This window comes from Pseudopodoces humilis, chromosome 14, assembly GCF_049639895.1.
Source record: "Pseudopodoces humilis isolate 2021_Gansu_Grassland_sample_001 chromosome 14, ASM4963989v1, whole genome shotgun sequence".
Classification (NCBI taxonomy): Eukaryota; Metazoa; Chordata; class Aves; order Passeriformes; family Paridae; genus Pseudopodoces; species Pseudopodoces humilis.
In genome coordinates, this window is record NC_142213.1 from 19,091,984 (window position 1) to 19,119,824 (window position 27,841).

At 46.8% G+C, this 27,841-nt stretch overlaps 3 protein-coding genes across 3 annotated transcripts in view; 1 reads left to right on the forward strand and 2 right to left on the reverse strand.

Annotated features, from left to right (window-relative positions):
• The first annotated feature begins 3 nt into the window (after positions 1-3).
• TK2 (thymidine kinase 2) lies at positions 4-13,025 on the forward strand. Its single transcript, XM_014261073.2, has 10 exons — positions 4-124; positions 871-908; positions 1,670-1,744; positions 3,110-3,163; positions 5,084-5,173; positions 6,486-6,559; positions 10,426-10,514; positions 10,811-10,890; positions 12,120-12,200; positions 12,597-13,025. The coding sequence occupies exons 1-10, from the start codon at positions 28-30 to the stop codon at positions 12,693-12,695; spliced, it is 777 nt and encodes a 258-aa protein (XP_014116548.2). The 5' UTR covers positions 4-27; the 3' UTR covers positions 12,696-13,025.
• A 1,763-nt stretch (positions 13,026-14,788) lies between these two features.
• On the reverse strand, positions 14,789-21,358 carry LOC102112034 (uncharacterized). The gene is made up of 2 exons (XM_014261072.2): positions 21,083-21,358; positions 14,789-18,994 (listed from the first exon to the last, which is right to left on the reverse strand). Exons 1-2 carry the CDS (start codon positions 21,356-21,358, stop codon positions 17,495-17,497), a joined length of 1,776 nt encoding a protein of 591 aa, XP_014116547.2. The 3' UTR covers positions 14,789-17,494.
• A 5,495-nt stretch (positions 21,359-26,853) lies between these two features.
• BEAN1 (brain expressed associated with NEDD4 1) overlaps positions 26,854-27,841 on the reverse strand; it is a 51,106-nt gene continuing 50,118 nt past the window's right edge. Inside the window, exon 5 of the mRNA XM_014261075.2 lies at positions 26,854-27,218. Coding sequence (XP_014116550.1) covers positions 26,954-27,218 — 265 coding nt within the window. The 3' untranslated portion in view covers positions 26,854-26,953. The remainder of the gene's footprint in view (positions 27,219-27,841) is intronic.

Consider the following 27,841-nt stretch of genomic DNA (forward strand, 5'->3'; position numbering starts at 1 on the left):
GGGTCCGGGCGGCAGCGGCGATGGGCCATGTGGCGGCGGGGCGCGGCCTGGGCGCGGGGCCGGCGGGGCGCGGGCACTGCTGTCCCCGGGCCCCCAGGGGGGGGGCCCGGCGCCGCTGCCGGCCGTAAGTGCGGGGGGAACCGCGGGCACGGGCCGGGACCGGCGGCCGCCCCTGGGGCGCCCCTTCGGCTCGGTGTGGGCCCTCGGGATGCGCTGGAGCCGCTCCGGGGGAGCGGGGTCAGACCCAGGAGCGGTTTTAGGGGAGCGGGAGCAGGGTCAGACCCAGGAGCAGTTTTGGGGAGCGGGAGCGGGGTCAGACCCTGGAGCGGTTTTGGGGGAGCAGGAGCGGGGTCAGACCCTGGAGCTCTGACCGGGGGTGACCGCCGAGTCCGTCCCTGCCTTCCTGCCATGCTTGGCTGGGTGAAGGCTCTCGTAAGCTCAGCTTGGCTTGGACGGGTTTTTTACCGCAGTTTTGAGGTGTAAGGTGCTTATTTTGGAGCTGCTTTGTAATCCTCACCCTTATCCCACCGGGCTGCTCCAGCTGGTCTTTCCAAAAATTTCCTGTGCAAACCCACTGAGGAGCAGCAGATACAGCAAACGTCTGGGCAAAGTGTGAGCACTCACTGTAGGCTCTTGGCAGTGTAAAGGACAGTGGAAAACTTCAGCTAAATCTGTGTTAGTCGGTGCCACAATGTGTCTGTTACATGACCCAATAATTACGTAAAACCTTGAAGCTTGACAATTTAGAAAATAGTGATATTAAGCCATAGGGAACCTAGAAATGTCCTGCAAGGCCTCACATTAAGAGGCTCAGTATAACCAAGTTACGCAGACCGCTTTGGGTTTAACTGTTGTTTGTTTCCATTCTAGATAAGCATTTGATAAAAAAAGATGCTAGAAAGAGAATTGTAAGTATTTGCATTTTGTTCAGGAAACTAAGTATAAAGCGCAGCCTTTTTCATCATAAATCTATTATTATTTGAATGTATTTTAGTGGCAGCTGTAGGCCATAGCTGTGTTACTGTGTGGTGGTGGGTCTGTCACTGGGTTGTACTCTGTGCAAGGCCGGTCTAGTTCTGAAAATTGTATTAAAATTGTGAGAGATCTGTGCAAAAATTATGAGGAATAAAACTGTGAGGGCTTGTGTCAGGACAGATTTCAGTTTGGGTTCAGTATTGCATGTGTAGCCTTGCCATTGCTTTATATAACCCGCCCTGGGCTATAAATTCTTTTAAGACAGTCGAAAAAAATTCTCTTAATTTATTTTAGTTGTTTAGGTTTCTGAATATAAAACTGTGATCCCTCTTAAGGTTTAAGATATCTATATAATGGATGCTGAAATTATTACTTCAGCTGGCAATTTATTTTAAGTTGGGATCAGGTTTCTGAGGTGGGTTGTGGCAGAGTGAGGGGCAGCAGGTGACCCTCTGGAACCCCTGGGATCCTGGGAAGGGGGAGGAAGATGGAAGCAGGGCAGGGGCTGGCTGTGGGGGTAGCAGGGAGATCTGGGAGAGTCACAGCATCCAAATGGATCCCCAGTGCCTTCCCATGAAATAACCTCTTCCCAATGTAGGGAGCTGGCATGTTGGAATGGGCAAGGTGCATTTCTAACACACTGCTCACTGTTGTGCCACAGTGTGGTTCTCAAAGTGACTCTGTTTTTCACCAGATCTGTATCGAGGGCAACATAGCGAGTGGAAAAACAACATGCCTGGATTATTTTGCACAAACTGCTAGCATTGAGGTACTGGATGCACATTTCTTTTTCCTTACTTCTGTCACTGAACAGCTGTGTTAGGTCTTGTCTGAGATCCAACGTGTCCTTGGGTATGTGAGGAGGGAGCAGCAGGGGCTGAGCTGGAGGCTTGCTGGGGCACCACCCCAACTGTTTACAGTCAAATTGCTGCAGAGAAATGTAGATCGCATGTGGAATGTACTGGATGCCAAAATACCAGTAAAACCTGTGAATCTGAGTTTGAACCTTTGTAAAATAACAGCAACCCACAGAGCATGGGCATGTTTGGACTTGCCTGTTTGCCATTTCACGTCACTGAAATCTTAGATGGGTCTGGTAAAAGCAAAGTAAATAATTATTATGTAAAAATACCTATGCCATGTAACAGAGATCCCAGTGAATAGATGGCTTTTTTTAAAAAAGGAAAATCTGTTAGAACTGTTTCAGGAGATTTCTTAGACTGATCTGGTATTTGATTTTGTCTTGTTTAGAACCAGGTTAGGGGAAGGGCAGGCTTGGTGTATTTTAAACTAATTCCAGGCCAAACCTCAGTGAGCAGTTGTTTTTGTAGAACAGATATTAATGCTTTCCCCAGCAGACCTGGCAACACATTTGGTAGTAAGTTTTAGGAATCCTTACAGAAATTCTGTGTTGCCAGATGTTATTTGGTAATTTAACAGGAATTGTCCTTGTGAAGTAATTAACTGTTAATCCAAAGGATAACAGACTTTAATTTGCATACAGTGCAGCATTTTTAAGTAGCTACTTAAGTTCCCAGGCTGATGAGATTCTCCTGGGCCTGACTCTACAGTACTATTGCAGATTTAGACCCTGTTTGAACCAGGTAGGTCTTTTGTGATTTTACCTATTCAGGGTAGAAGCTTTTCTGATTCATTTTGTAAAAGATTTGAATACGTTTTGTTTGTTAGAACACTAAAATAAAAGGAAAAAAATGTGGTAGCAGTCTGATCCTCTTCCTTTGCTGGCAAGTGTTATTTTCTGAGAAATTAATTTGTGAGGGGATGGGCTTGTCATTGAAATGCTAAGTACTCTGCTAAGCTGTTCTTTCCCTTACATGGCACTTATTTTCATTTAAAAAAATTCTCCCCACGCTTATGAGGTAAGCAGTGTTTAAAAATGCTAAGAAAACGTTGGATATTCACACTTCTCTGTTCTTTAGCAGTGTTCATTATTACCTTTTGTGTTACAGAATTCAGTGGTTTTTTTTTAAGTGTGATGAGTTTTCCAATACAACTCCTAAATACTCTGATTTACTGCACAAATATTCCTTAAAAATAGTTGTGCACTTGTAGGGTCACATTACGTATTTTGAATCTAAGATGTGTTTAACATGGAGTAATTATTTTAAACCAGGTTTTGAAGGAACCCTTGAACAAGTGGAGGAATGTTCGAGGTCATAATATCCTGGTGAGTGGCAGAAATTATTTCTGCAGTTACAGTGACTTCTTTTAGCAAGACATGTCTGGTGGCTTTTTACCAGCCAGTACAACTGCTACAAAAGGTGTGATCCAAATCTCACAAAGCAAAAACTAAAGCTTCACGAAGCAAAAGAGCTTCTACTGCAATTAAGACGTGCATGTAATAGAAACATTGCTTGTAAAATGTGGTTTTGGCAAGGACTGGGTGTCCAGTGGGGTGTGAGTTAAAGCAATTCCCAGGAAGGTAAGCCCTGAGTGTGGCAGTTGTTTCTGAATGTGCTTGTGCCTGTTTCAAAGATGAGAAGGATGTCACCCTTGGTGATGGGTGGATCTGGTCAGTTAATGTTTGGAGTTCTGTGAACAGTTCTGGTGCCTCCAAAATAAAAAGGACATGGAACTGTTGGAGCAGCTCCAGAAGAGGCCACAGAGCTCCCTTGTGGAGCCAGGCTGGGAGAGCTGGGGCTGCTCAGCCTGGAGAGGAGAAGGTTGTGTGGAGACCCCAGAGCTCCTCCCAGGGTCTGAGGGGCTGCAGGGACCCCAGAGAGAGATAATTCCTCAGGAACTGCAGTGACAGGACACAGGGAATGAGTGAAAATTGAAAGAGGGGGAAATTCAAGGTTAGATATTGGGAAAGATTCTTTACTGGGTGGGTGGGCAGGCCCTGGCACAGGGTGCCCAGAGCAGCTGGGGCTGCCCCTGGATCCCTGGCAGTGCCCAAGGCCAGGTTGGACATTGGGGCTGGGAGCTCCTGGGACACTGGGAGCTGGCCCTGCCCATGTCAGGGGTGGCACTGGATGATCTTTAAGGTCCATTCCAACCCCTTTACCGGTGTGAGTCTGTGATCCTGTGGCTGCTGCAGATAAGGAATATTCAGCCCAGCGACGTGTTGTGGGCTTCTGTTGTCTTTTGGGTGACCGAGGCTTCTTGGAACTGTTCCCCCCAGGATGTCCTTGGGTCCCAGCTGCACACTGGCCTTGCTGGGATGCTGGAAGCAGTCCCTGCTGTCAGTCCTGTGCTTGGGGCTCATGTCCTGTGCAGAAACCCCACGGTGGCCAGGGCAGGATCTGTGCTCAGGCTCTGCGGACACACCCCAAACCATACTTGTCCCAGCATGTGTGAAATACCATCGGTGTTAGCACAGGCCCTCTGGAACTGCAGAGTGTCCTTCCTAGGAGTTGCTGATGCCTTTCTGATTGTTAGTGAAAGGGTGGGGCATGTGTTGCAGCATGGACAGCAGCCTTAGAGCACTGGGAAAGTCTGATTTCGGCAGGGAGAAAAGGAGAAGGTCAGACCTGTGGGCTGAATCTATGCTGCTGGCTTAAAACCTGTCACCTCAGCCAACAGACACTGAATGGTATTTTATTTTGATTTATATATCCTCTGCTGTGCAGGATAGATTGTTGCTTGTGAGTTCTATGTGTTTGTGGAATTGCAGCAATCAGAAAGTGAAACAGCTACTAGAGGGCTGCTGTGAGGATCCTTTGGGAAGGACAGCTGCCTGTGGTAAAGGACACATTTTCTGAGGCCCAGACCATACTTAGAACCCTGTTTGATTTCTGGATGCACTGGGTGTACTGAGAGTCTGTCAGTGCACAGCAATAGAGTAGTAGGTAGGTTTTTTTTCATTACTTGGTTCTGACTGTTCCATGTGCAGAATAAACCTGTTCCTGCTGACTTCAGCCAACCTCCCACTCAGTGTCTGCAGGGACAGGGCCATTGTTCTACATCTCCATTGTGGAGAGCAAACGATCACTTAATTCTTGTCAAACCTCATCAGGTTTTCCACTGTTTAGTGCACTTCTTAGAGCAAAGCTGTTGAAAAGCAAAATCTTCCTAAATACCCAACTTCCTGTTGTGCTGTTTGTCCTAACAAATGTCCATCTGTCCTGCTTCCATCTCTGACCCCAAGGGCTTAATGTATCAGGATGCATCAAGGTGGGGGATAACTCTGCAGACCTATGTCCAGCTGACCATGCTGGAGCAGCACACCAGGCCCATGGTAAGGAAACTTCTTTTAAGAGTAATTAAATGTGATTATGAGTGCTAAATCCTTTTAACCTCGTATATAAGAGTTAAGATGCTGTGTGTGTTCATTCCTTGTTCCTGCAGTGAGTGGGAATTTCTGTGGTGCAGACATTGATAAGCTCAGTGTCTGCTCTGGGGGTAAAACTGTCTCCTGCCTGCTCACAACTTCCCCAAACTGATCCTGCTGTTTGGGCACACCCTCTGAAACTAGGCTTGCACAAATCTCTTCCTCATTTCATATCAGTGACTTGTCTGTAATTTCATTATTTCACATCTTTGGCAAACACCAAGAAATCTTGTGTTAGAATTCATAGTACTGCTTTATGCTGTCTAATACAAATTTAGCCATTGCTTCTTCTGCTTATGCAAAATACTTCCACTACCATTTTCTATTGCTTTTTCAGGTGGTTTACTTCCTTTTTTCGTTGTAATTTTTTCCTTTTTTTAATATTAAATTTCACATCCTACCTTTTTATCAAGATTTCTTCATTCTTTTCTCCTTCAAACACTTTTTGTTACATTCTGTGCTGTCTTCTATTCCCTGATTACATGACCTGGTCTTAGATCCCATGCTTATATTTTACTGATTGTTCTTATGTTCTGTTTTCTGAGTTTGTGTCAGGGCAAACTTTTCAGCAGTGCCAAATATGAAAGTGGCACATACAATCATTAGGTTTTTGGAAGAGTTGTTTCTCCAAGACAATGGAAATTCTGTTCTGTTGGAGAAGAAGTTCATTCAAGAATTCCTGAGGATTTCCCTGTATTTCAGTCTGAGCTTTTTTGTTATTTGAGCCTTGCTGGAGCCATTTTTGTTTCGTTAATGTGCATTAACCTGGGTTGGAAGTTGCTCTGCCAGGCTCAGGAGTGTCAGAGGATCTTCCTGCTCCAACATGAAGTGCTGGTGGAGCACATGCAGGGCTGGCTGAGGCCAGGGCTCTGTCAGCTGCAGTTATTTCTTTTAAAAGTCTTGTTTCCTTTCTTGAATGTGTCTGTTGCCAGCCCTGTGCTGTGACCCAGCAATGCATGGGATGGGGCAGCAATAGATCCCAAGTGGATTGCTGTTTTTTTGTACCCTGAGTTACCTTCCCTGCTCAGCTGGGCACTTAGCTTTGAACTGCTGTCTGAATAACAAATTAGAGTAAGATCAGGAGCCCTTGTTTGTTTTGTGATTCCCACCCTCCCAGTAAGTTTGTTTCTCACAAGATCTGAAAATTGTGTTTCATATGTGCCATATGAGTCTGCAAAGAAACAAGCATGAAAATGTACAGTCAAGTTTTATGTTGCAGATTTCCCCCATAAGGATGATGGAGAGATCAATTCACAGTGCAAAACACATTTTTGTGGAAAATCTGTATCGAAGGTATGGGATGTGGTTTTTTACTTTACTTTCTTGGATTATTTTAAATATATATCTAATCAAATGATAATTTCTTTGGTAATGTGCATTTAAGGAGCTGTGAAATCTGCCAGTTCTGTGTTGGGGTGGCAGTGTGTTTGGTATGGGCTGTGCTGCCCACTTCCTGTAGGACTCTGGAAAACCTCTGTCAGCAGTGCTTCTGCATATTTAGAGCTCAGTATTGTTTAGACACCATCTATTGAAGTTACCTGCTCTCCAGCTGAATCCCCAAATCTTGCTTGAATCAAACACGTGCTGAACGGGTAAAAAAACATGAGGATATAAAGAATAAGACTGTAGGAGGGAGAGAACTGGGCACTGTTGTTCAGCCTGGCATCCAGGATTGGCATTTCTTGCAAGCCAGGACTCAAGTCCTGTGCTCTTGCTCATGATCAGGATTGACAGGTTCAAAACAGACTGCAAACCTTGGTAGGCTGTGGGTAAAGAAAGAACAATCACCTGTTACTTGCCCTAGGTATAACTGACCCATCCCAAACAAACTGAAATGCTGCAGGGATTAATCAGGGTTTTGTTTGTTTGGAATGCTGACCTTTCTGTGGAGGAGTGTCTCTGACAGGTGGGTTTCAGTGGCTTTTCAGTGGCCTTGAGAGACAAACCCAGTGTGTGCCACAAGGTGTCATCCGTGCTGCACGGGAATCCCTCTGCCATGGGAATGCCTTTGGAAGTGGAGAGAGACGCACTCCTTATTACTCATCCCAGTCCACACACAGTGCAAGCAGCCTGGAATATCCTCATTTTTCCTCTTTTTTCATTGTAGACAAAGTGCTTTTCTCCCAAAGACTTGGTTGCTATGAGGCTAAATCTGTATCCTGGTTTAGGGCAAATCTGGGAGAGAACCTCTGAATGGGGTCCTTCCAGAAAGCAAATTCAAGCGGCCTCTCCCCCAGCTGGTTCAGGAAAAGATTTCCTTGGAGAAAAGTGGAAAAAAATGTTTATTTAACAGAAACTGAATAATATTAAACAATAAAACTTCTCACTGTTCAAAGAGATGGCAAATCCAGAACAAATCCTTTCCATGGGGTGTAGCTCAGCTCACTCAGTCTCTTTTCAGTCCCTCCAGGGCTGGAAAGTGCCAAGGCCCAGGCCCTGGTGGGCCACAGGCGTGAGCTCCCGGGGTTTGTCTGGGTTTTCAGTCCAGAGCAGGTTTGAACAGATCCAAGGAAAAAGGATAAAAGCAGTCCAGGGAACTTCCCTGCCTCAGCTAGCTAAAAACTGATAGCAAAAGCTCTGTCCCTCTGTCTGTCCGTGCTGCAGACACCACAGGAGCAGGATGCAGGGCACTGAGGGCTCTCTGAACACCACAGGAGCAGGATGCAGGGCACTGAGGGCTCTCTCTGAACACCACAGCCCAGGAGCAGGATGCAGGCACTGAGGGCTCTCTGAACACAGCCCAGGAGCAGGATGCAGGGCACTGAGGGCTCTCTCTGAACACAGCCCAGGAGCAGGATGCAGGCACTGAGGGCTCTCTCTGAACACAGCCCAGGAGCAGGATGCAGGCACTGAGGGCTCTCTCTGAACACAGCCCAGGAGCAGGATGCAGGCACTGAGGGCTCTCTCTGAACACAGCCCAGGAGCAGGATGCAGGGCACTGAGGGCTCTCTGAACACAGCCCAGGAGCAGGATGCAGGCACTGAGGGCTCTCTGAACACCACAGTCCAGGAGCAGGATGCAGGCACTGAGGGCTCTCTGAACACCACAGCCCAGGAGCAGGATGCAGGGCACTGAGGGCTCTCTCTGAACACCACAGCCCAGGAGCAGGATGCAGGCACTGAGGGCTCTCTCTGAACACCACAGTCCAGGAGCAGGATGCAGGCACTGAGGGCTCTCTGAACACAGCCCAGGAGCAGGATGCAGGCACTGAGGGCTCTCTCTGAACACAGCCCAGGAGCAGGATGCAGGCACTGAGGGCTCTCTCTGAACACCACAGTCCAGGAGCAGGATGCAGGGCACTGAGGGCTCTCTCTGAACACCACAGCCCAGGAGCAGGATGCAGGGCACTGAGGGCTCTCTCTGAACACCACAGTCCAGGAGCAGGATGCAGGGCACTGAGGGCTCTCTCTGAACACAAACTGCGGCTTCTTCTTTCCCCACTTCGCTCTCAGAGCCAGTGTTAAAGGTGCAGAACTGAATATGGAACATAAACCAAGCAACTGGGGATACAAGCATCATAAAGTCACCCCAGGACAATATGTTTGTGTCAACTCTGTGAATTAATTTAATAACCATTTAAGACCATCTTAGATGTTCTATGACTTCAGCACTTTTTAAATGTTGGGAAAAAGGCATTTGCTTTGTTTCCTTACAGCAGCAAGCCAAAAGAAAAGGATATGTAAAAGGATTATTAATAAAACAATAATTGAGGAATGTGTGAAAGTAGCTATTTTGTGACACATTAAAACAGGAGTCAGTGGCAGTGTTAGGTGAGTTTTAATTGTGTGCACATGAGTGTGCAGGGTGTGCTGAAGGTGAGCACTGCAGTTCACTGTCCCTCTGAATCCATCTAGTTACGGTAGAAAACTTGCTCTGTTCGTGTTGCACTTAGGCAGTAAAAATGTGACTTGGTACAAGTCAAATGTCAGCAAACTTTGGAAATCTAAACGCTTGTGCCTTTTATATTCCCTGTGTCTTTATGGATCTTGAGCCAGAGTCCTCCCAGGATTACCCAGGGAAAGCAAAGGTGTGTGGTCTTCAGGGCAGGTCAATGCAGAATTGACTTGGATGTGTCTGTCTTTTAGGGTAAGAACAGTGGAGCTTTTTCTTATTTCCAATTCATTTCAACCTTCCTGTTTACTCAATCTACCCTGGAGAAAAGCAGTGCAATCAGAGTTTGGCTGGTGTAGATCCCTGCTACCCAGAACTGATGTATCAGAAGAGCAGCAGTGGCCAGTGTTACCCTGTTTCTGGATGGCAGATCAAGAGGGGAGGTGGTACAAATGGGAATTTGGCTTTTCTCCATACTTAGGGAAATATCTTTATTACTTTTGTTCAGTTTTGCAAGTGATCAAAGCAGGTTGCCAGAGGACTGGTTTAGAAATCTTTGGAATATTTTTCTTCAGTCCTATTTAAAATGGCATAACTGGTCTTAATCATTCAGCTGGAGAGCACAGGGGCCTCCCAACTCCATCTTTTTTTAAATTTTTCTGTTGCAGAAGCATTTAGGAAAGAGTATGGAGTGTATGTTACTCCATTTTTGAAGAGAGGATACTGTAAAATCGGTAATATTTGACAGAATATGGTAATAAGTGAAAATTGATACACTAATAAAAACATAGCATGTGATTCTTAACATGTCCTCAGTAACTCCCTTTACTTGAGTTGTCTGATGCTTTATTATTGTTGCTGAGATAACTTTGGGACATTTGTCTCCAACATTCTGTGCTCTGAGTTCAGAGTTCCAGTTAAGCATATTGGATATTTCACTACTCTTTCCACAAATACTTCTCACAGTGGGAGTGAATTTATTGACACATTGACATTATATTTTTGCTGACTTTTACTGTGGCTTCTGTAAGGAATTGTTCAGTAAACCCAGCCCTCCTGGTGTCATGCCCTGGGACAGATTTGAACTGGTGCTGATACAGAGAACCTGAGTAATAAATACCATTGAGTACTTACACAAAAAGGAAAAGTTTTGGTCTTTCTATTTTATAAACAATGGTTTATGTGGCCTTCAGTTTGGGTGGGCATAATGTTGGCCTTCTTTTCATAAATGTTGGTGTAGATGGGGAGGGATTCTGGTCAGGTGAGCAAAATGAGAGTTTGGAGTTGATCTCTGCATGCAGTGAGTGATGCTTCTTGTGTTTGTTCAGTGGAAAAATGCCAGAGGTGGATTATGCTGTCCTAAGTGAATGGTTTGACTGGATCCAGAACAACATTGATGTTTCAGTTGATTTGATAGGTAACATCTTGATGGGTCTGGAGGGCTGTGTCTGTGGGTGGGTTTCCTTTCTGGGAGAAAAAATAATAATTCTTTTTGGCTCATGAATGAAGACATTATTCATTATAAAAGGAAACACCATCAGACAGTTTGCGTTTGTGGGTGGTTCATGGGTTGATTCATGGTAGTGCCAAAGGGGAGGTCCAGTGGTGGCACCCAAGCCAGGATCCTTCCTTTCTATAGTTTGTGAAGTGAGTTTCTTGGTTGCTTTTAAAGCTGATCCTTGAACATAACTATTAAAATGTTTGTTCCTGCAGTTTATTTGCAGACATCTCCTAAAGTTTGTTATGAGAGGCTAAAGGCACGATGCAGGGAAGAGGAAAAAGTCATTCCTCTGGTAAGGAGTTCCTCTGATATATGTGCTTATGAGGAGCTTTGAAAACTGAATTATTCCCATCTAAGTACTACAATTTATCCTGAGTATTGCACATGTTGAGTGCAGCTGTTTCCACTGCAAACTGAATATTGAATTTTGATTTATTTTTAAAAAATGATCTGTCATGCATGCTGACTCTCCCAGGTGTTCTATTGTAGCAGTCAGTGAGTGCTGACTTTAGGTGCAGTATTAATCAACTCTAAGATGTAAAAGTCAATTGCTTTTGTCCCATGGAATGGCACAAAACACCTTCACCCAGGTGAAACATGGATACCTGGGCTGGCAGGAGCTGAGATTTCTGTGGGCACTTTGTTGTCTGCTCTCACCAGGATGTTTGTGCATGAAAAGTGTCTCTGCTGTGGCTGGAAAGAAGCAACTCCTTGAAAATTGTGAGCTTGGGGATCTGCTTTAATACAAAGGGTGGTGATGGAACAGTGACTTTCTGTGCCAATTTTCAGCATGGCCCTTCATGCCACAAAGCTTCTAAAGAAGCCTGACCAGATATAAATGCAGTTGCCTCTGCAGCTCTGGGTGGGTGACTCAGGAGAAGCAATTGTCAGTTGAAGATCTGTGCAAAAAGCTAAATTTTGGGCCATTTGAAATTTTGTCTTGAGAATAAATCCTCCTGTAACCGATTTGAAGAGCCCCCATTTTAACAAAGAGTTACTTTGCAGCTCTGCTGAAGAGGAGGGAAGCAGTTATGAATGAGCAATGTGAAGTGGTCTCCATGAAGAAAAAAACCAGTTGATGACAGGCAGAAGAGCTTTTAGAGGAAATTGAGTTGTGAGAAAGTGAACTGGGAATTTTAGGGAAAAGTATTGACACAGAAAGTGCCTCCCATACATATTCTTTGCAGCCTTGCCCTTTTTGTCCTTACTTTGTTGTATTTTTCTCTGTAAAATCTTGAACCACATTTTACCTGTGGGAGAGAATCAGGATTGCTTGATCTTAAAAGGAGCTGAGAGTCCTGTGCTCCTGTGAGCTGTGTCTTTGAGGTCTTCCTGGAGTTAAACTTTGTACTTGGGAATTAATTTTTCTTAAAAACCTTCTGATGCTTTTTATTTTTTCTTAGTGGAAGACGTGTGTTGCAGGCTTTTATATGTGTCTGTTAACTGCTTCCCAAATGGATAAAGATTGCAATGTGTGTGTCATCCCTGAGCAGTTGTGTTATTCCAGTGCCTCTCTTCTAGGAATATTTAGAAGCTATTCATGAGCTCTATGAAGAGTGGCTCATTAAACGTGCACTGTTTGAAATTTCCTGCCCAGTACTTGTGAGTATTATTTTAATTATAACCAATTAGGTATGTGGGGGATTGTGCTTTCTAAACAATAAGAGCATTGTTTAGTGGTAAAAGTAAATAAATCTGCTTTTCTGATAACCTTTGGAGAAGGACAGCCTCAGACAAACATGATAGCTGTTAGTGTATAGCAGAGAAGTGGGGTCTGCTGTCTCTGCAGTGGAATTTGAGGGGCCATGGACTGGGATTGCTTGCAGGATCAGCTGTGTAGGTTTTCAGGGAATGCCAGATTCCCAGCAGAAAACAGCTTGGGCAGATGCCCAGGAGTATCCCAGTTTGGCTGCACTGGTAGTCCTGTTCTGTTCTGCTCAAAAGAAACCAAGTTCTATGGTATCAGTTACTTCCAGTGTTCATCTTCTTCTTTCCAAGGTTATTGAAGCTGACCATGACATGCAGAAAATGATAGAGAAGTATGAAGAAAACCGGGACCAAATACTGAACCCACCTAACAGACACCACCATTTATAGAACCCTGTGATTGTTGTATCAAAAATCATCTACTGGAGTCTGATTTGGTATTTTTAATATTTAAATATAATGGGTATGTTTTTGCACTATGTTTTGTAAAATGCTGTGGACTTACAGCTCTGAAATGATCAGATACCAATCAAGAACAGAATATGAGCAGATCCCCTTTGTGTTTTTAGGTTTTCCATCAGCTTTACAGTGTCAGTTCTATTCAGCTAAAGTGTGGCCGTTTCCCTCTAGCTGCTTCCTAGAAGTAACTTTAGTTTTTGTTTTTTTCCCCAAAGACAACCCTCTTTTTGTAATTTGAAATAAACAGTTTATTACAACGCCCCTCTGAGGGAAGGTGCTGTGGTTTCTCTTGCTTGGGGTGGAACAGCAAGGGCAGTGTGTGTCCGAGGGAGGTTTGTGTAAGGCAGAGCTGTCAGCCTGGCCTGGAGCCCAGCAGCTGGTGCTGGGTGTGAGCACAGGGATAGCCACAGGAGAACCACGAGATCAGCCCCACCACTCTGCCTTAGCAGGGGCAGGTCCTGCCTGGCCCACCCCATCTTCCACGGCCAGGTGCCCCTCCAGGTGGGTGAGGGAAAGGCTGTGGATGTGTCTCCCTGGAATTCAGCAGAGCCTTTGAGCCCCTCTCCCTTGGCATCTCCTGGAGAAGCTGCAGGGCCGTCCTTGGCTGGGATGGGAACTGCCTGAGGGCTGGTCCCAGTGGTGGGGATGGGATTCCTCTGGGCTCCATGCTGGGCCCAGTCCTGTTTGACACCTCTCCTGATGGGCTGGAGGAGGGCACTGTTACCCTCAGCTGAGCAGGGTGATGGCTGTTGGGTGGGAATGGGATCTGCTGAGGCTGGGTGGATGTGCCAGGGCCAATGCCATGAGGTCCAAGGAGTCAAGGGGCTGCAGTTCAGCCACAATGACCCCTGCAGCTCCAGGGAAACCTGGACGTGGCACTGTGCTTGGTGGCAGTGGTTGGTTACAGGCTGGACTCAATGACCTCCCAGGTATTTTCCAGCCTCAGTGATGCTGGGATTTGGTTGAATTGCAGTAGAAAGGAGGGGTGAAGCTCTTTGAGTTCTTTCTATTCAAGTACAAAAACACCACAAAGTAGGGAAGACAAAAGAGTAAGTGTAGGTAGTGGAAAGATCTCAAGCAATGAGGCTGGACTGATGGAATTTTGATGTCTGTGGTCAGATTAATGTTCAGTCTTGATCCCTTGGGGTGGTACCCACCAAACAAAAGGTTCAGAGGGTTGCAGACATTGCATTTAGCATGGGAACAGCTGTATCCCTCCCCAGGGAGATGATTCCTCTGCCAGCTGTACCACTGAGGGCCAAGCAGAGCCTTGAGGTGCAGCCTCCCTGGCAGGAGTCGGGGACATTCTGAGGCCTGCGTGGTCTCAGTGTCCCTCTGGCTTTTGCCCACTGCTGCTCCTGGGCTGTGTGGGCACCATGGACCTGAGCAGGAAAGTGGTTCCAGAAGGTGCTGCCCCACCCTCCCCTCCTTTGTTCCCCTTTTCCTGAGTGGCCAGCAGGTGTCTGAGGCACAGCAAGGCATTGACTCCTTCCTGCCCAGGCTTCACACTTCACATCAGAGGTGGGATGTTCATTAGTTCTATTATTTTTATTATTGGAGGAAGCTAATGAAGTGCATCAAGTTAAAGTAGCTTTGTTAAACAGATCTTGCCAGTTTGAAATGGTGTTTTGTTCTAATCCTGCCCCCATTAATGCAACTTCATTGAATTCCGGAAGCTCTTTCTGTTCTACAGGACATCACAATATAGCTTAGTTCTGAAGAAAACTGTCCCACTGAATTCAGTTGAAAAAAAAAATTAAAAAACCCTCAAAACACAGATTTTGTAAGTGATCACAGAATAGTCCTGAGGGTCTTTTTCAGCTAGCTTTTTATAGAGAGCTTATTTTGCGTTCATGAGATCCCCAGTCCTGCTCTGGCTGAGCTGAGGAACAGTGAAAATAAAGGGTGCGTGGGACAGTGTTATTCTTTTCAAATGTTTCTAAAAAAATCCTAGAATGAACTGATTTCTTAACTGGTTTGCATTCTTTGATTTTACTTCTTTTTGTAATGAAAAACACAGGTGCTTTTCTGGGTTTATATCACGATCAGTTTATTATGACCTGTAAGTACTTGGAGAGCAGTGAAAACCAGTGGGGGTTTCATTCTTGGACTTGGTAAAGGGAGAGCTGAGTTGCTCTTCACTTGTGCTTTGCCTTCAAGGGAATCCTTTCAATGCAGCACTCAGACTGCTCTCACATTCATCTGGGTAATTTCAGGGGAATGATCATGGCAGTACAGAATCTGTTTTTCCCCTACTGGTTTTGGTTGGTTTAGCTGGAACAAGCAAGGCTTCATTAGCACTCTGATCGCTTTGTACAGACATTTGTCAGGCACTTAGTGCAGGACAGAAGCATTCAGTTATGTGGCTTTTCAACAATATCTGATGGTGCTGCTTTTGGACATCACTGCTTTTGTAGGGCTGTGGTTTGCCTAAAGCACATTGCCCTGAAAGAATCACACTCAGTCAGGAATTGCAGCTCCTGTCATGTTATTCCCATCTGATGAGCTGTTTCTTTTTCTAAAACACTGCAACTTAGTAAGGATAAGAGCACAGGGAGAGCATTTCCTAGTGAAGTACTACATTGGTACTAAAGCTTGTCAACCCAGGAATGCTGTTCTACTGCTCTGTTGTAAATCTTTAGAATTCGAGCTTAAAAGTAAGATTTTGTGTGCTAAATAATTATCTTACTTATTGCAGCTTCTTTGCAGGGGGATACCCGATATTCTTGATACCTTCTGTTAAACTTTCAGAACTTTTTCTTATCTAAGAGTCCAAAAGAAGGATTTCTTTGGAAATGGTACTGTATGTAAGAAGCTCAGTCATCTGCAGTTTGTTCTTAATTCTAATTTCACTATGAATATACATTTTGCACAGCACAGAAAATGTCATTTAATGGTTTAGTACAGGGACTCTTACAGCCCAAAGGATGCCACTGTTACTTGTGAGGACACAGCCCTGTGAACACTTTTTATTCCTAACACACATTTCTCGCAACCCCACCTAGAGCTGAAGGCAGTTCTGTCCCCTAGTGTTACCTTGGCCAAAGTTCTCTTTCTCCTACACTGCTGGATGTACACAGGGGATGACAGAATTTCAACCATCAGTTGTTCAAAAAGGAAATCTTTGTATTTTAGTTCCTGAGGTTTTTCTAGTCTAATCCATGTGTGCTCCTCTGAACTTTTTCAGGGATAAAAGTCAATTATAAGCAATTCATAAAATATTAATTTCAGCTAATATTTTAACTGTACATGAAAGGCATTTTTAGCATTCAAAATTGAGCTCCGTATTAGCCACTGTGAAGAAAATTAACTCTAGCCCAGCCCAAGCCAGCACACATTTCAGTGCTACTGAAAAAGCTACTTGAAGCAGTATTAAAGTGTCTAGTGTAACACAGAATCCCAGAATTTTTGGGGTTGGAAGGGACCTCTGGAGGTCACCCAGTCCAAGCCCTGCCCAGGCAGGGTCACTGGGAGCAGGTGACACAGGAGCATGTCCAGGTAGGTTTGGAATGTCCCAGAGAGGGAGACTCCACAGCCTCCCTGGGCATCTGCTCCAGGGCTCTGCCGCCTCCAGGAAAACAAGTTCTTCTTCATGTTGAGATGAAACTTTTTGTGTTTTAGTTTATGGCCACAGCTCCTCATCCTGCTGCTGGGCACCACCCAGAAGTGTCTGGCACCACCCTCTGGCACCCCTTGGAGGTACGTGTATTATGAAGCAGCACTGCAGACTGTGCCTAAGCACAGCAGCAGTGCACTTTGCTAAAAGAATTCAGAGCTGTGTGGGACACAGTGCTGGGAGCTTCCAGCTGATCCAACACTCCTGAGCTTTCCACACAGCACTCCCACCTGCAGGAGATCCCTGATCCTGCCTCTGCTGCTCACTGGGATCCTTCTCTGAGCAGATTTTTTTCCTGCCACTAAAATGGCAAAGAATGAGACAGTTTTCCCTTCATTTTAGTGAGATGAACTGGCCTGCAGAAAAATTCTGTGAACTTCTGGTGCAGAATTAAGTATCAGGAGCAGGGGCAAGGGAAATGGCAGCCATGGCTGGACCTCTCTCTGCTGGCAGCAGCAAACAGTTAAAATGCTCAAGGCTTCTCTTGGAAATTGTGGTGGTGGCCACAAAATACTTTGGTAACAAATGGAGGTGGATATAAAACCTGTAACACAGGTAATGCCTTTATAAAACCAAGTGTTCACAGAGCTGTTTTCCTCTTTAAAGCTAAAGGTATGTTACCAAACTTTCTAAACCTGTATTCAGCTGAAGTCAGGAGGAAGATCAGCTCAGACACAGCTTCAAAGGAATGCAGAGTTAATAGAAGTACACTCCAGTATGGCATTTCTAAAGCTGGGTCTTCCAGTTTAGAAGAATTTTCTTTGTACTGGAAGAATATTCTAGGAATAGGTCTGTGAAGGGAAAATAGAAAAGTAGGATGCCCAGCTGAAGAAACCTGTCTGTCATTAAGAACAGCCAGAAGGAATCTGACTGATGAATTAAATGGATTTGAATTTATAGCAGTTTGCCTATCCTTTATTAAAGTTACCATTCAGGTTTCCTTGTGAAATTAAGAATTTGTGTAACTACTGCTGTTTACTGTCCCAAAGCAGTGATGTGGTTTGGGTTTTTTTAGAACTGTTTTGATAAAGCTAAACATCTCCCTGACAACAGGATCAAGGCCACAGGTGAGAGGACAATCCCCCCAGGTAATTACCAATGAAGCACTAGAGCCTCAGGTGTGATGGCACAGCACTGCCTGGTCGGTTCTGTCAATGATGACATAAGGCTCCTGGCTGTCAGTCTCTTGGGAATTACAGTTCTCCAGCTTCCCTTCCCTGCCTGGAGCAGAGCCAGCTGCAGGCTGCAGCAGGCTCCTCCTGCCCCGCACGCTGCTCCTGCCCCCGTGTGAGGGCCGCACATCAATGCTCTGGGGGGGGATGTAGGTGAGGTTGGGGGGCTCTCTGACGTGCCTGAAGCACTCAGAAGCTGGGTGTGTCTTAGCAGGATCCATGAACAGTCTATTGCTGTCAGAAGTAGGAGTGGATTCCTCTGTGTGCCCAGCAGTACAGCACAGACCTGAAGGTGGCTCCGTGTGTGGTGCTGCTCTCTTGTGCAGCTCAGCATCAGTCAGGAAAGTCTGTTTTATTTGGGAGTGATTAAATTCTCTAACGTGCCTGTCACTTGTTCCTGCATAGGCCACTGCCTCAGGCTGGCCAGTTTCCTCTACTGGATATGTAAGTGCTTCCTGAGCATCCTTGATTTGTAGTTCTGTGAAGGTTAAAGACAGCTCACAAACGTCCTCTTCTCTGGGGACACTGCAGTTTTGGGCAAAGTCCTTGTAGGGCAGAGACTTGAGCTCAGTGGGTTCATCACCAGGGGCTGGGTCTATGCAATTTATGGCATCATTAATTTCTGCTTCAATTGATCCTTCTGGGACTCCTGGAGCTTCAAACTCCAAGACGGTTTTGGTGTCACAGGAGCTGTCAACAAACATGTCAAAGGCAGGGGGGCCGCTGGCTCCTGGGGACAGAGGTGCAGGTCCCGGCGCTCGTGCAGCCAACTCTGCAGCCCCTGCCAAGGCACACTCCTCACTCAGCCTGGCTCCTGGCTCCTTTTCCAAAGCCTTTGGAGAGAGATTCTCACTGAAGATGGGTGTTTGCCCTATGACAATGTCACTGTATTTGATCAGGAAGTCCTCGCTGTCTGAGCACTTGCCCGGGAGATGGGCGCTGTTGGTGCCTTGCCTTTGGCGCTCCTGCAGGCTGCCAGGGGATGCAGCAGCTGCTGACTGAGCCGCGTTCCCTTTGATCCTCACATTCCCAGCGGCTTCAAAGGATGCGGCACAGGTAGCCGAACACTTCTGCTGGGGAGCAAGGCATAAAGGTGTCTCACTGTTACCTTCATTTCCCAGACTTTCAGCATCTCCTCTCTGGGGTGTCTGATCTTCCTCATCCTCCTCTCCTCGATGCTGATGTGTTTGTGTTCCCTGCTGCGGGCTCCTCTCCAAATTGCCACATTTTTCTTCATTTGTCATCTCAAGGATGGCTTCACACTCGATTCTTGCCAGGAATATCTCAAATGCAGTCTGCTTCATTTCCTCATTGTTTCTCTTTTTGACAAGTGAAAACTCTGTCGCTGTAGTTGCAACATAACCTATTTTCTCCAGGACTGCTTTCACAAGGTCCTCTGGAAGCACTGGCTGGATGTAGTAGACAAAATTCCCAGTGAAAGTCTGGAATAGAACACAGCATGGAAAAGCTGGTGAACACTGGGGGAATGGGTGCAGGGAAATGTGAAAGAGTTGTTTTCTTAAAGATCAAAAATACTTCAAAACTTGCTTACAGCTTTCAAAAAACTGTGCTCTAGAAGTCTGAGTTTTGAATTGCAGCAAGTGAGGCTTTTCTAACAGCTCTATTTTGGCAGCCTCTCGAGCACTGCAGCTTTGCTACAGCACACCAGTTTCAGTGAAGTTGTGCCAGTTTAAACCTGCTGGGGTCTTGGTTAAGAGTACCAGTATCCAAAAAGGAAGAGAGTAAGGAAGGAAATTATTTTAGTCAAACTAGAGAAACTCAGAAATAAACCTTATGTATTCTACTGAACCTAAACATTTTAAACAAACAGAGGCTCACAGAATGAATCACTGAGGTCTTTTCCTAAAGAAACAGACATGATGCACTCACTGTGAATCACATTCCTGAACTGGTGACAAGTCTGTAACATTCTTTTTCCATGGTTCAGATTCCTGCTGTGAACTTGACTACCCTTGAATTAAACTGCCATTTTTTGAAAGCACCTTTCTGAAGAGAGACTATTCTAACAGAAATATTGTCCAAACACCTTTCTTTGCACAAGCTGTCTGCAAAACACAATAAAAAGCTGCTGCTGTGCAACAACTTAAACTGTCCAATCATTGCTTGGTTTTAGAGCTACCTCAGGCACAAGGCCTAGCTTGTAACTAACTGGAAGTGGTTTTTGGCTTTGTCTGATACCCTGTGATAGGAGAAACTATTCTGAGCTAAACATGACCAACTCCTGTCAAGTCAGAACAGAACAGAGGTGGGAATGCAAAGTCAGGATTTCCAGGAGTGGGGTACCTTGTTTTCAGGCTGCCCAGCTTGGGCCAGACCAAGGCTGACCCTTGAGCATCAGTGTCATAAGCAGGAGGTTCAAGAGAACAAAACTGACCCCCAGAATGGCCACAGTATAATTCTCAGATAAATCTGTCAGAAGGGCCCTGCACTCCTCACCTTCTGTTCCTTCTGGAGGGGGAGCAGCTGCAGGCACTGCAGGGACATCAGAAATACTATTCCATGTATTTCAAATCAAATCTGTATGTGCACAAGGTACTGGTTGTTCTCCAACTCGTGCCTTGCAGTAGAATTATTTCAGGCCTGCAGCAGGCTCTCTTACACTTCGGGTTACCCACATTGGTCTTTACGTGTAATGCAGCCTAGGATTCCTGTAAGGAAAAGCTGAACCCACTAAGTGTAGACCTGACTATCTTATGCTTTGCCCTGTTTTAGGGAGATGAATGAGAACAGGAATTTAAAGGTGTTTGAGAATCCACAAGCAAGATCCAAGTGTAGGAAGAAGCAAAGAAATGGCTTCTCATCAGCACCTGTTGCCAAGTTTGCATTTGGGCGTTTGGGGAGTCTGTTTAAATTTGGGATGTGTGAAGATGTCTGTGTTTTCTAGGCAATGAGATGTGTTCAGTGTGCTGGGGAAGTGGGGTAACCGTGACCACCCTGCTGCAAAGAACAACAGCATTTCCTCTTTCCAAGGGGCTGTCCCTGCCCGCTCCACCAGTTGCAGGGTCTGAGCCGGGATCAGGGACCAGAAAGGCACTGGCCCACCTGGCCTTTAGCACCAAGTCACTGGAGATGACCACTGAACACTGCTAAAACCATCCCTGCTTATAGGCAGATTTTGGTCAGAGCTTAGTGTGATGAAAAGCAAACCTTTTCAGAGTAGCTTTTACCTTCTCTGCTTTCTCACCACAACCAGGGGCTCCATTCCCTGTCCCCGGAGTTGCTCAGCACTCCCATCCTCGGCGAGGACAAGGCTCATGAAGGCAAATGAACACCTCTGAGCAGCCCTGCACCGTGCTGGGCACCCTGCCCCGAGCAGGCTGTGCCCCTGACCCCGCTCCCTGCCCCTGACCCCGCTCCCATCACCCAGCCCCGAGCAGGCTGTGCCCCTGACCCCGCTCCCAGCCCCGAGCAGGATGTGCCCCTGGCCCAAATCCACCTCCCGGTGCCGCTGCCAAGCTCCGGCCCGGGGAAGCGGCCTCGTAACCCCAGGTCGGGCGGCAGCGCAGTACCTTGAGGGAGCGGATCTCCCGGCGCCAGGGGCACAACAGGAGGTTGACGCACAGCAGCTCCAGCAGCTCCAGCGCCTTGAGCAGGGCGCGGCCGCCCCGCGCCCGCCGGCAGCGCTCGGCCACGCCGCGCAAGTCTAGGGCCCCGCGGCGCCCCGGGCCCAGCAGCCGCCGCGCCCGGGCCTTGAGCGGGGGGGCGGCGCGGGCCGCGAGCTGCCCCTGCGCCGCGCGGGCCCCCAGCTGCGACACGTACACCCTCAGCAGCGCCGGCTCCGCCATGGCGGCCCTCCCGCGCCGCGCCCCCGCCCCGCGCCGCCATTGGCCGGCACCGCCCGCGGGCCGGGCGGCCATTGGTGCTCCCGGCCGTCAGTCAGGGCGGGGGGCGGAGCCCCGCGAACCGAAAGTGAAAGGCGGGAGGGCCGTGAGGGCTCGGGCTGCGCACGGGGTTTGTGGCGGCCGCGGCGCTGAGGGGCGGCTGTGCCCGGGGAGTCCTGGGGTATTTCGGGGAGCCCCGGGGTGTTTCGGGGTGTCGGTAGCTCCCCGGAGCGCAGCGCCAATTCTCACACCGCCGGGCGCGGTTTCCGTATTTTAATCTGGTTTGCACAAAGCAGGGAGCTCTGGTTACCCACCAAAAGCTCCTTGGTCATCAGAAGTTTACACTATTAGTACGCTTCAACAGAGGCGTCAGCCCTCGTTGGTCACAAACGCTGTAATTTTTGTGTTGATTAGAACTCAGACCCCTCTTTGCTGGTTGTCTCGCTCACGCTGATCGGCTCTCAGGGGTGATTGTCCCTGCACTGGGCTCTGGGCCCGTTCATTTGCAGTGGGTGCTCACTGAGTTGGTCACGATCTTCCACAGCTGGAATTCCCTTTCCCCAGGTACTGCTGAGTCCTGCCCAAACAGGCCGTTCCTTTTGGGGCTGTCTTCCCTTTCCTTTAAAAGGTCAGCCAAGCACACAGCATTTCCATTGCAATTGCTGCCTGCCCCGCTGGAGACCCCTGAGACAAGGTTTGATCCCTGGGCCTGTTCTGTTCCGCCTGCTGGAAGCCGCCTCTGGATCCCTGGGCTAGAGCTGGGCAACAGCTGGAAGAGGTTTGTGTCTGCTGTGGGGGTGATGGGTGTCCTGCAGTGGGGTTAAATGAGATCTGGGTCTGCTGTGGGGGTGATGGGTGTCCTGCAGTGGGGTTAAATGAGATCTGGGTCTGCTGTGGGGGTGATGGGTGTCCTGCAGTGGGGTTAAATGGAGGTTGGATACAGCAGCTGGAGAACATACCTGTTTTTCTAATCTCGATTTTGGAATCTGAATTTTCAACTCACCACCTGTGGCCACCATGATGTTGTGCACCCGTGTGACTTCAAAAATTGATTAATATTGTCTCATGATTATTATTTTAATTCACAGAAGTCTATGGTCATAATTTCATGTAGAAATTATTTCTGTAGTTTAAGAGAGGAATCATTTGTCAGGCTGTAGCAAGACCCCTTAGATCAGTTTGATGTAGTTTCCATTCAGGAAATATATCTTTACTCACCTTGCTGTGCTAAAAAATGATCTGTTTTAACATTTCTGGGATTATTGATCTATTATTTCCTGGCTTTTCATCTTTTCCCTTGAGGACACGTTGCCATTTTCAGTGTCTTGACTTCAGTAATGTGACCCTGTCCTTCTTAAGCTTGGATGCTGACTTGTCCCCCAGAGCAGGAGGGACCTGACTGCTCCAGCGCTTGTTCCTGTGCCTTCTGACAAAGATAAAGTCCAAATACAAGTGACTGAAGCACAGTGTTGCTTCCTCAGCAGTTGCTCGATCATGGCTAGTTCCAGAGATGTAAAATAAAAAGCACAGAAGCACACCCAAATATGTGTGTGTGTGTTCTTTACTAAAAGTTCTGGATAAGATCAATGTACTAAAGATTGAAGCAGAAGAGAGGACTACAGAAATACAGGGTTGTTGTTATGTAGCAAGAAGTTGCATGTCCAGTTTTCTTTCTGATTTTACTCATGTAATAAAGCAAGTGCCTGTGTTAAGCCTGTGTTTCAGCACTGGTATTAGAATTATGCAAGGGTTTAGGATAATATCTGAATTTCTCAAGAGCAACATTACAACCAGCTTTGTTGAGATTTATCCAAGATCTGCAATATTTTCAAGAAACAAAAACATGTTCTTAATGTATCATTACAAGGAATTTCAACACTTGCAGTAGTAGCATTGGAAACTGTTGGAGTAGCTTCAGAGCTGCAAACTTCTCTCTGTAGTGTTTTATAGCTAATTTTTTTCTTTCTAGTGCTGTCTGTTTGGATTTATAAGCTCCTCCCCCCCCAGCTTTGTTGGATATCACTCAGTTAAAAAGATTAACAAGAGCAGAAAATGCTAAACCACTCCTTCAAGTGATGGTGGTAAGATACCACAGAAGGCAGTACACTCTGCCTTCAAGTCACAATTTGTTTTTGAATTACGTATATTTGTAATGGATCATATAACCCAGGTATTCAGTGGTAACTTAGAAAAATGCTGCAGTGTGGATGTAGATGTTTTGGTTGGCTCCCATATCTGTGTGACAGCAGCTGGGATTGTTTGGATCAGTCTGTGGTAACAGGATGACAGGATTTTATGGAGTGGTCCATGCCACAAGAGGGAGCAGGCAGATGTGTGTAAGGAATGCTGCCAAACCCAGAGCACAGTGCCAGGGACGCTTCACTGCTACTGAAGGAAGGAAGAAAGAAAGACTTGGATTAGTTTTCTACAATTTTACCAATGCATTGCTAACATGAGGTAATATGTAAATCTCCCATTCTCATCAGAAGTCTTCTTAAGGTCAGCTTGTTTTGTAAACCACAGATACAGAGTTGGTGGAAGGGCAGGAAATTCCTGTTAAAAAAGTTAAAAGCCAAACCAAAGGGTTTCCCACCGTGCAGAGAAACTGAGCATCAGTAACAGAGTGGTGACGTGTCTGCCACGTGTGAAAAGCCCTCTGTGCCTGTCTGCAGAACAGCCTCACTTTCAGGGGAAAAAAATCACATTTCCCTTCTAATCTGGGTTCATTAGATTCCCCCGGCCCTCCCCAGCAGCAGCCCAAAGGAAGCAGGTCCCAGAGCCTTGCCCTCCTTGGGAGCTGCAGGCAGACCCAGCCCTGAAAGCAAATTTCTGCACAAACCCCTCTGTGTTTCCCCTCCCTTCTGATTCTCCTGCCAGGAAATCTGACTGGGGCACTTCTGTGCATCTCTGGCCCTCAGAGGTGGGGTAGAGTTTGTTTCTCTCATTGCAGGGTGCTTTGCATACCACAAAACTGTTTAAACAAATACTTTATGGAAGGAGCAGTTCTTTTTGTTAAAGACACAAATGTGAAATAGAGCCTACCTTCTAGCAATGCCTGCCAGCAGCTCTGCAATGCAAAAGGGTGCAATTTTGTTCTTTGGGGTATACTATACTGAGAGTATTGAAAATCTTGCTGAACTGCAAAAGAATTGTCTCATTTTAGCAAAATACATATTTACTGTCATCTACTTAGCAAAAACTGCATGCTTACCTTATATCTCATCATGTGCATATGACTCAGTAATGGTATAATTTATATAGCAGTAAGAACCATATAATTACTTCCCATCTAAGTATTAATTATAATTGTGTCAGTCTTTGGAGTGTTGAATGATGATTACAGTTGAAAATTATTCAGTATTTAGAGAAAATCCAAATGCAATTTTAATAATTTGGATGCTGCTTCCTTTAAAACACCATTATATATTTACTGTACTCAGCTTTACATATCCTTTAGTGGGGTTAGAAAATGAAGTCCATTTTCTCAGTGTAAAAAACTTTTTTTTTTTCTTTTTTTTTCTTTTTTTTTTTTCTATTTTAGTGAAAGTGCCTCTAAGAAATTTCCTGTGATATCTCTGCTGCCCTGCCACAGCTCCTTGGCTCCTGTCCCTAGTCCCAGAGGGAGCCCAGGCTTGTGGATGCCCCAAGGGCTGGCTGGAGCTCCATCCCTGCTGTTGATGTGCTGGCAGTCACTTCTGCTTCCTGCTAGCACCCAGACTCACCCAGGGGGTTTCCATTAGACACAGAACTTAAAATTACTTTAAATTGTAGAGTGCAAACTAAGAGCTCAACTTTCCCGCAGCAACACATTTCAAAACAACACAAAAAATAAGTTTTTCAAGGGAAATTCCTAAGCAAAGCAAAGGGTTGAGCTCTCCTTGCTCTCTTGTGGGTTGTGTGTTCTCAGTCAGACACGCATAAGATTTCAGATGGGGAATGGGACTATTTCAGATGGGGAATGGGACTATTTCAGATGGGGAATGGGACTATTTCAGATGGGGAATGGGACTTTCCAGGCAAAAATGAACAACAGGATCCAAACTGTATTTGAGGCTCCTTGGCCGCCTATTGCTGGATTTCAGGGCTGGCCTATAGTCTGCATATTGCAACTTTTTTTTTGCTGGGCTGTAAAAAAGGAATGGGGGAAAGCAGATCTTTGTGTCCCCCAGGCGGCTCCTCCTGCCCAGCTCGGGGTGACCGGACACAAGCTCAGGGGATGTGTTGTGTTTCAAACGCGTCTCCAGCCCTGGCAGCCTTGGCCAGCGGCCCCGGGAGGGGAAAAGGAGCAAGGGGAGCCCACGAGTGTCGGGGTCCCCGCTGCCCTGCCCGCCCCAGAGCCCGTTCCGGGAGCCCCTCGGTGCCACATTCGGGCTCCTCTGGCCGGGCTGCTGCAGGGGAGGCTCCGTGGGAGCCCCGAGTGCAGCCCCGGCCGTCCCTGGGCTGCTGCCGTGCCCTGACCCTGCTGTGCCTGAACTCCTAGCCCAGCTCTCACTGCCCTGGCACACGGCTGGGAGCCCTCGGACTCCCATCCGAGTGTCCTGGGCTCACTCGTTGGGTTCCTTTTCCAGGTCCCTTCTCTCAAAGCTGGGAACGCTCCGAGGCTGCTGCGGTTCGGAGCTGTTCTGTTCCTGCCCAGCGCAGTCTCTCATTTGCATCACACACAGTTCTGGAGGTCACCGTGGGCACACGGGAACACCCGGGCTCCTTACGGAACAAGACACCGGTTTGTGCCTGGAAGTGCAGCCGTGTGCGGGAATCGGCCTGAAGCACCCTCTGGGATTCCTGTGCCCTCCCCTGGTTACAGCAAGGCCCGTGAAGAACACGCAGCTCCAGCCTGCACAGCTGCACTGCAGCCTCTGCACTTCGGGGACCTGCTGCCACCTCTCCACCACTTGTGGATGGTTGCTTCTGAGCCCTGTTTTGCAATGCTCTGGAAAGCCTGGTACCAAAGGAATAATGTGAATAGTAAAATAATATTATTCTTTTTTTCTTTTGCTTCTACATGACACTGATGATAATCTTTTCTTTTTTAGGCAGTGCTTTGCCTACAGAAACACATAGTTAGACAAAGAGTTATTTAAAAACGCTTTGTTTTCAATACACTGAATGAGATGTACTAGTGACACCTACAATGACCAGAAAATGCTCTTCTTTTACCTTCTGTTCTAAAACATGCAAAGTGTCATGAAATCAACAAGTAGGCTTGACTAGATAACATTTATCTTCTTTATGAGTGGCTGATTTCAATGGGTTTTGCAATGCTTCAAAAAGGTCAGATGCACTGCATGTCTGCTGCTCTTTTATGCTGTGTGATGCCATGGAACACTTTGAAGCACAAACAGGGAAATTTAGGTAATCTTGCAAAATTCATTGTAAAAAAAAAAATCCCACTGTATCCCTGTTTAAAGATAGAAAATTGGTAAAACTTCCAGAGGTTTTATTCTTCCATTGGTCTGAATTCTTCAGAAGAACTGAAGGAAGGAGCCACTTTCATTGACAAGTTTTGGGGTCTGATGGCCAGTGGGAGAATGTTCCATGTTTCTGTTGGAGCAGGTGTGCTCACACCCCACTGTCCCGAATGGGGGAGCAGCCTCCGCACTGGGAGATCACCGAGATGGCCAAGCTGGGCTGCTGCAAGTCCTGCAGCCTCACTGCAGAATGTGCAGCCCGTCTTGCAGTCCCAGTTGCTGCTTCCTCTTCCTGGCTGTTACAGATATTTATACGTATTTCATTTCTTTGGCAAGGGTCCATAAGGGAATATGGGGGGGGATCATCTGTAGGAATATATATTTGTGTCGCTCCTGGCCCCACACATTCGTCGTAGCTGAAAGAAAAAAAGAAATGTTCATTAGATTCCTAGGAAAAATGGCACAGTACATTATTTCAGCATAACGGAGGCAAGTAAAGTGAGAAGAAAATGAGTGTCTGGTGTTTTATTTCTCAGCTCACATCCTTGCTGACCCTGCCATGTCAGACACTCAAGAACGTAGCACTCAAAACCACCCAGAGATAATCCCTGAGGTGCAGTGCCTAAGTGCAGTGCAGCCAGCGCTCACTCCTGGCCCGTTCCTGCCTGTAAGAGCCAGGTTAGAAAAACGTGGGGGAAGGGAGGTGGTGCTGCTGTTTCAGTTGTGGAACGAGGTCTGGGGAGCTCGTGCTGGATCTCTAGCAGATTATTCCTCTGTGCTGTCTCTGGAGCTCAGGCAGCGCTGCCCGGGTGGGCAGTCGGGGTGGAAGGGGCAGCAGGATTCCTTGCTGAGCTGCAGAGCTGTGCTGGATAACCTGGACAGGCTGGTGCTGCTCACTCTGGGACTGGGCACAGAGCTTGTTCCTCCAAAGGAGCAGCAGTGCAGGGCAGCTGGGCTTTGCATGGGCAGCCAGCTTGGCTGCAGCCAGGATTTGTGTTTCTGTCTGTGCTCTGCACAACAGGGAAACTGTTCCCTCCTG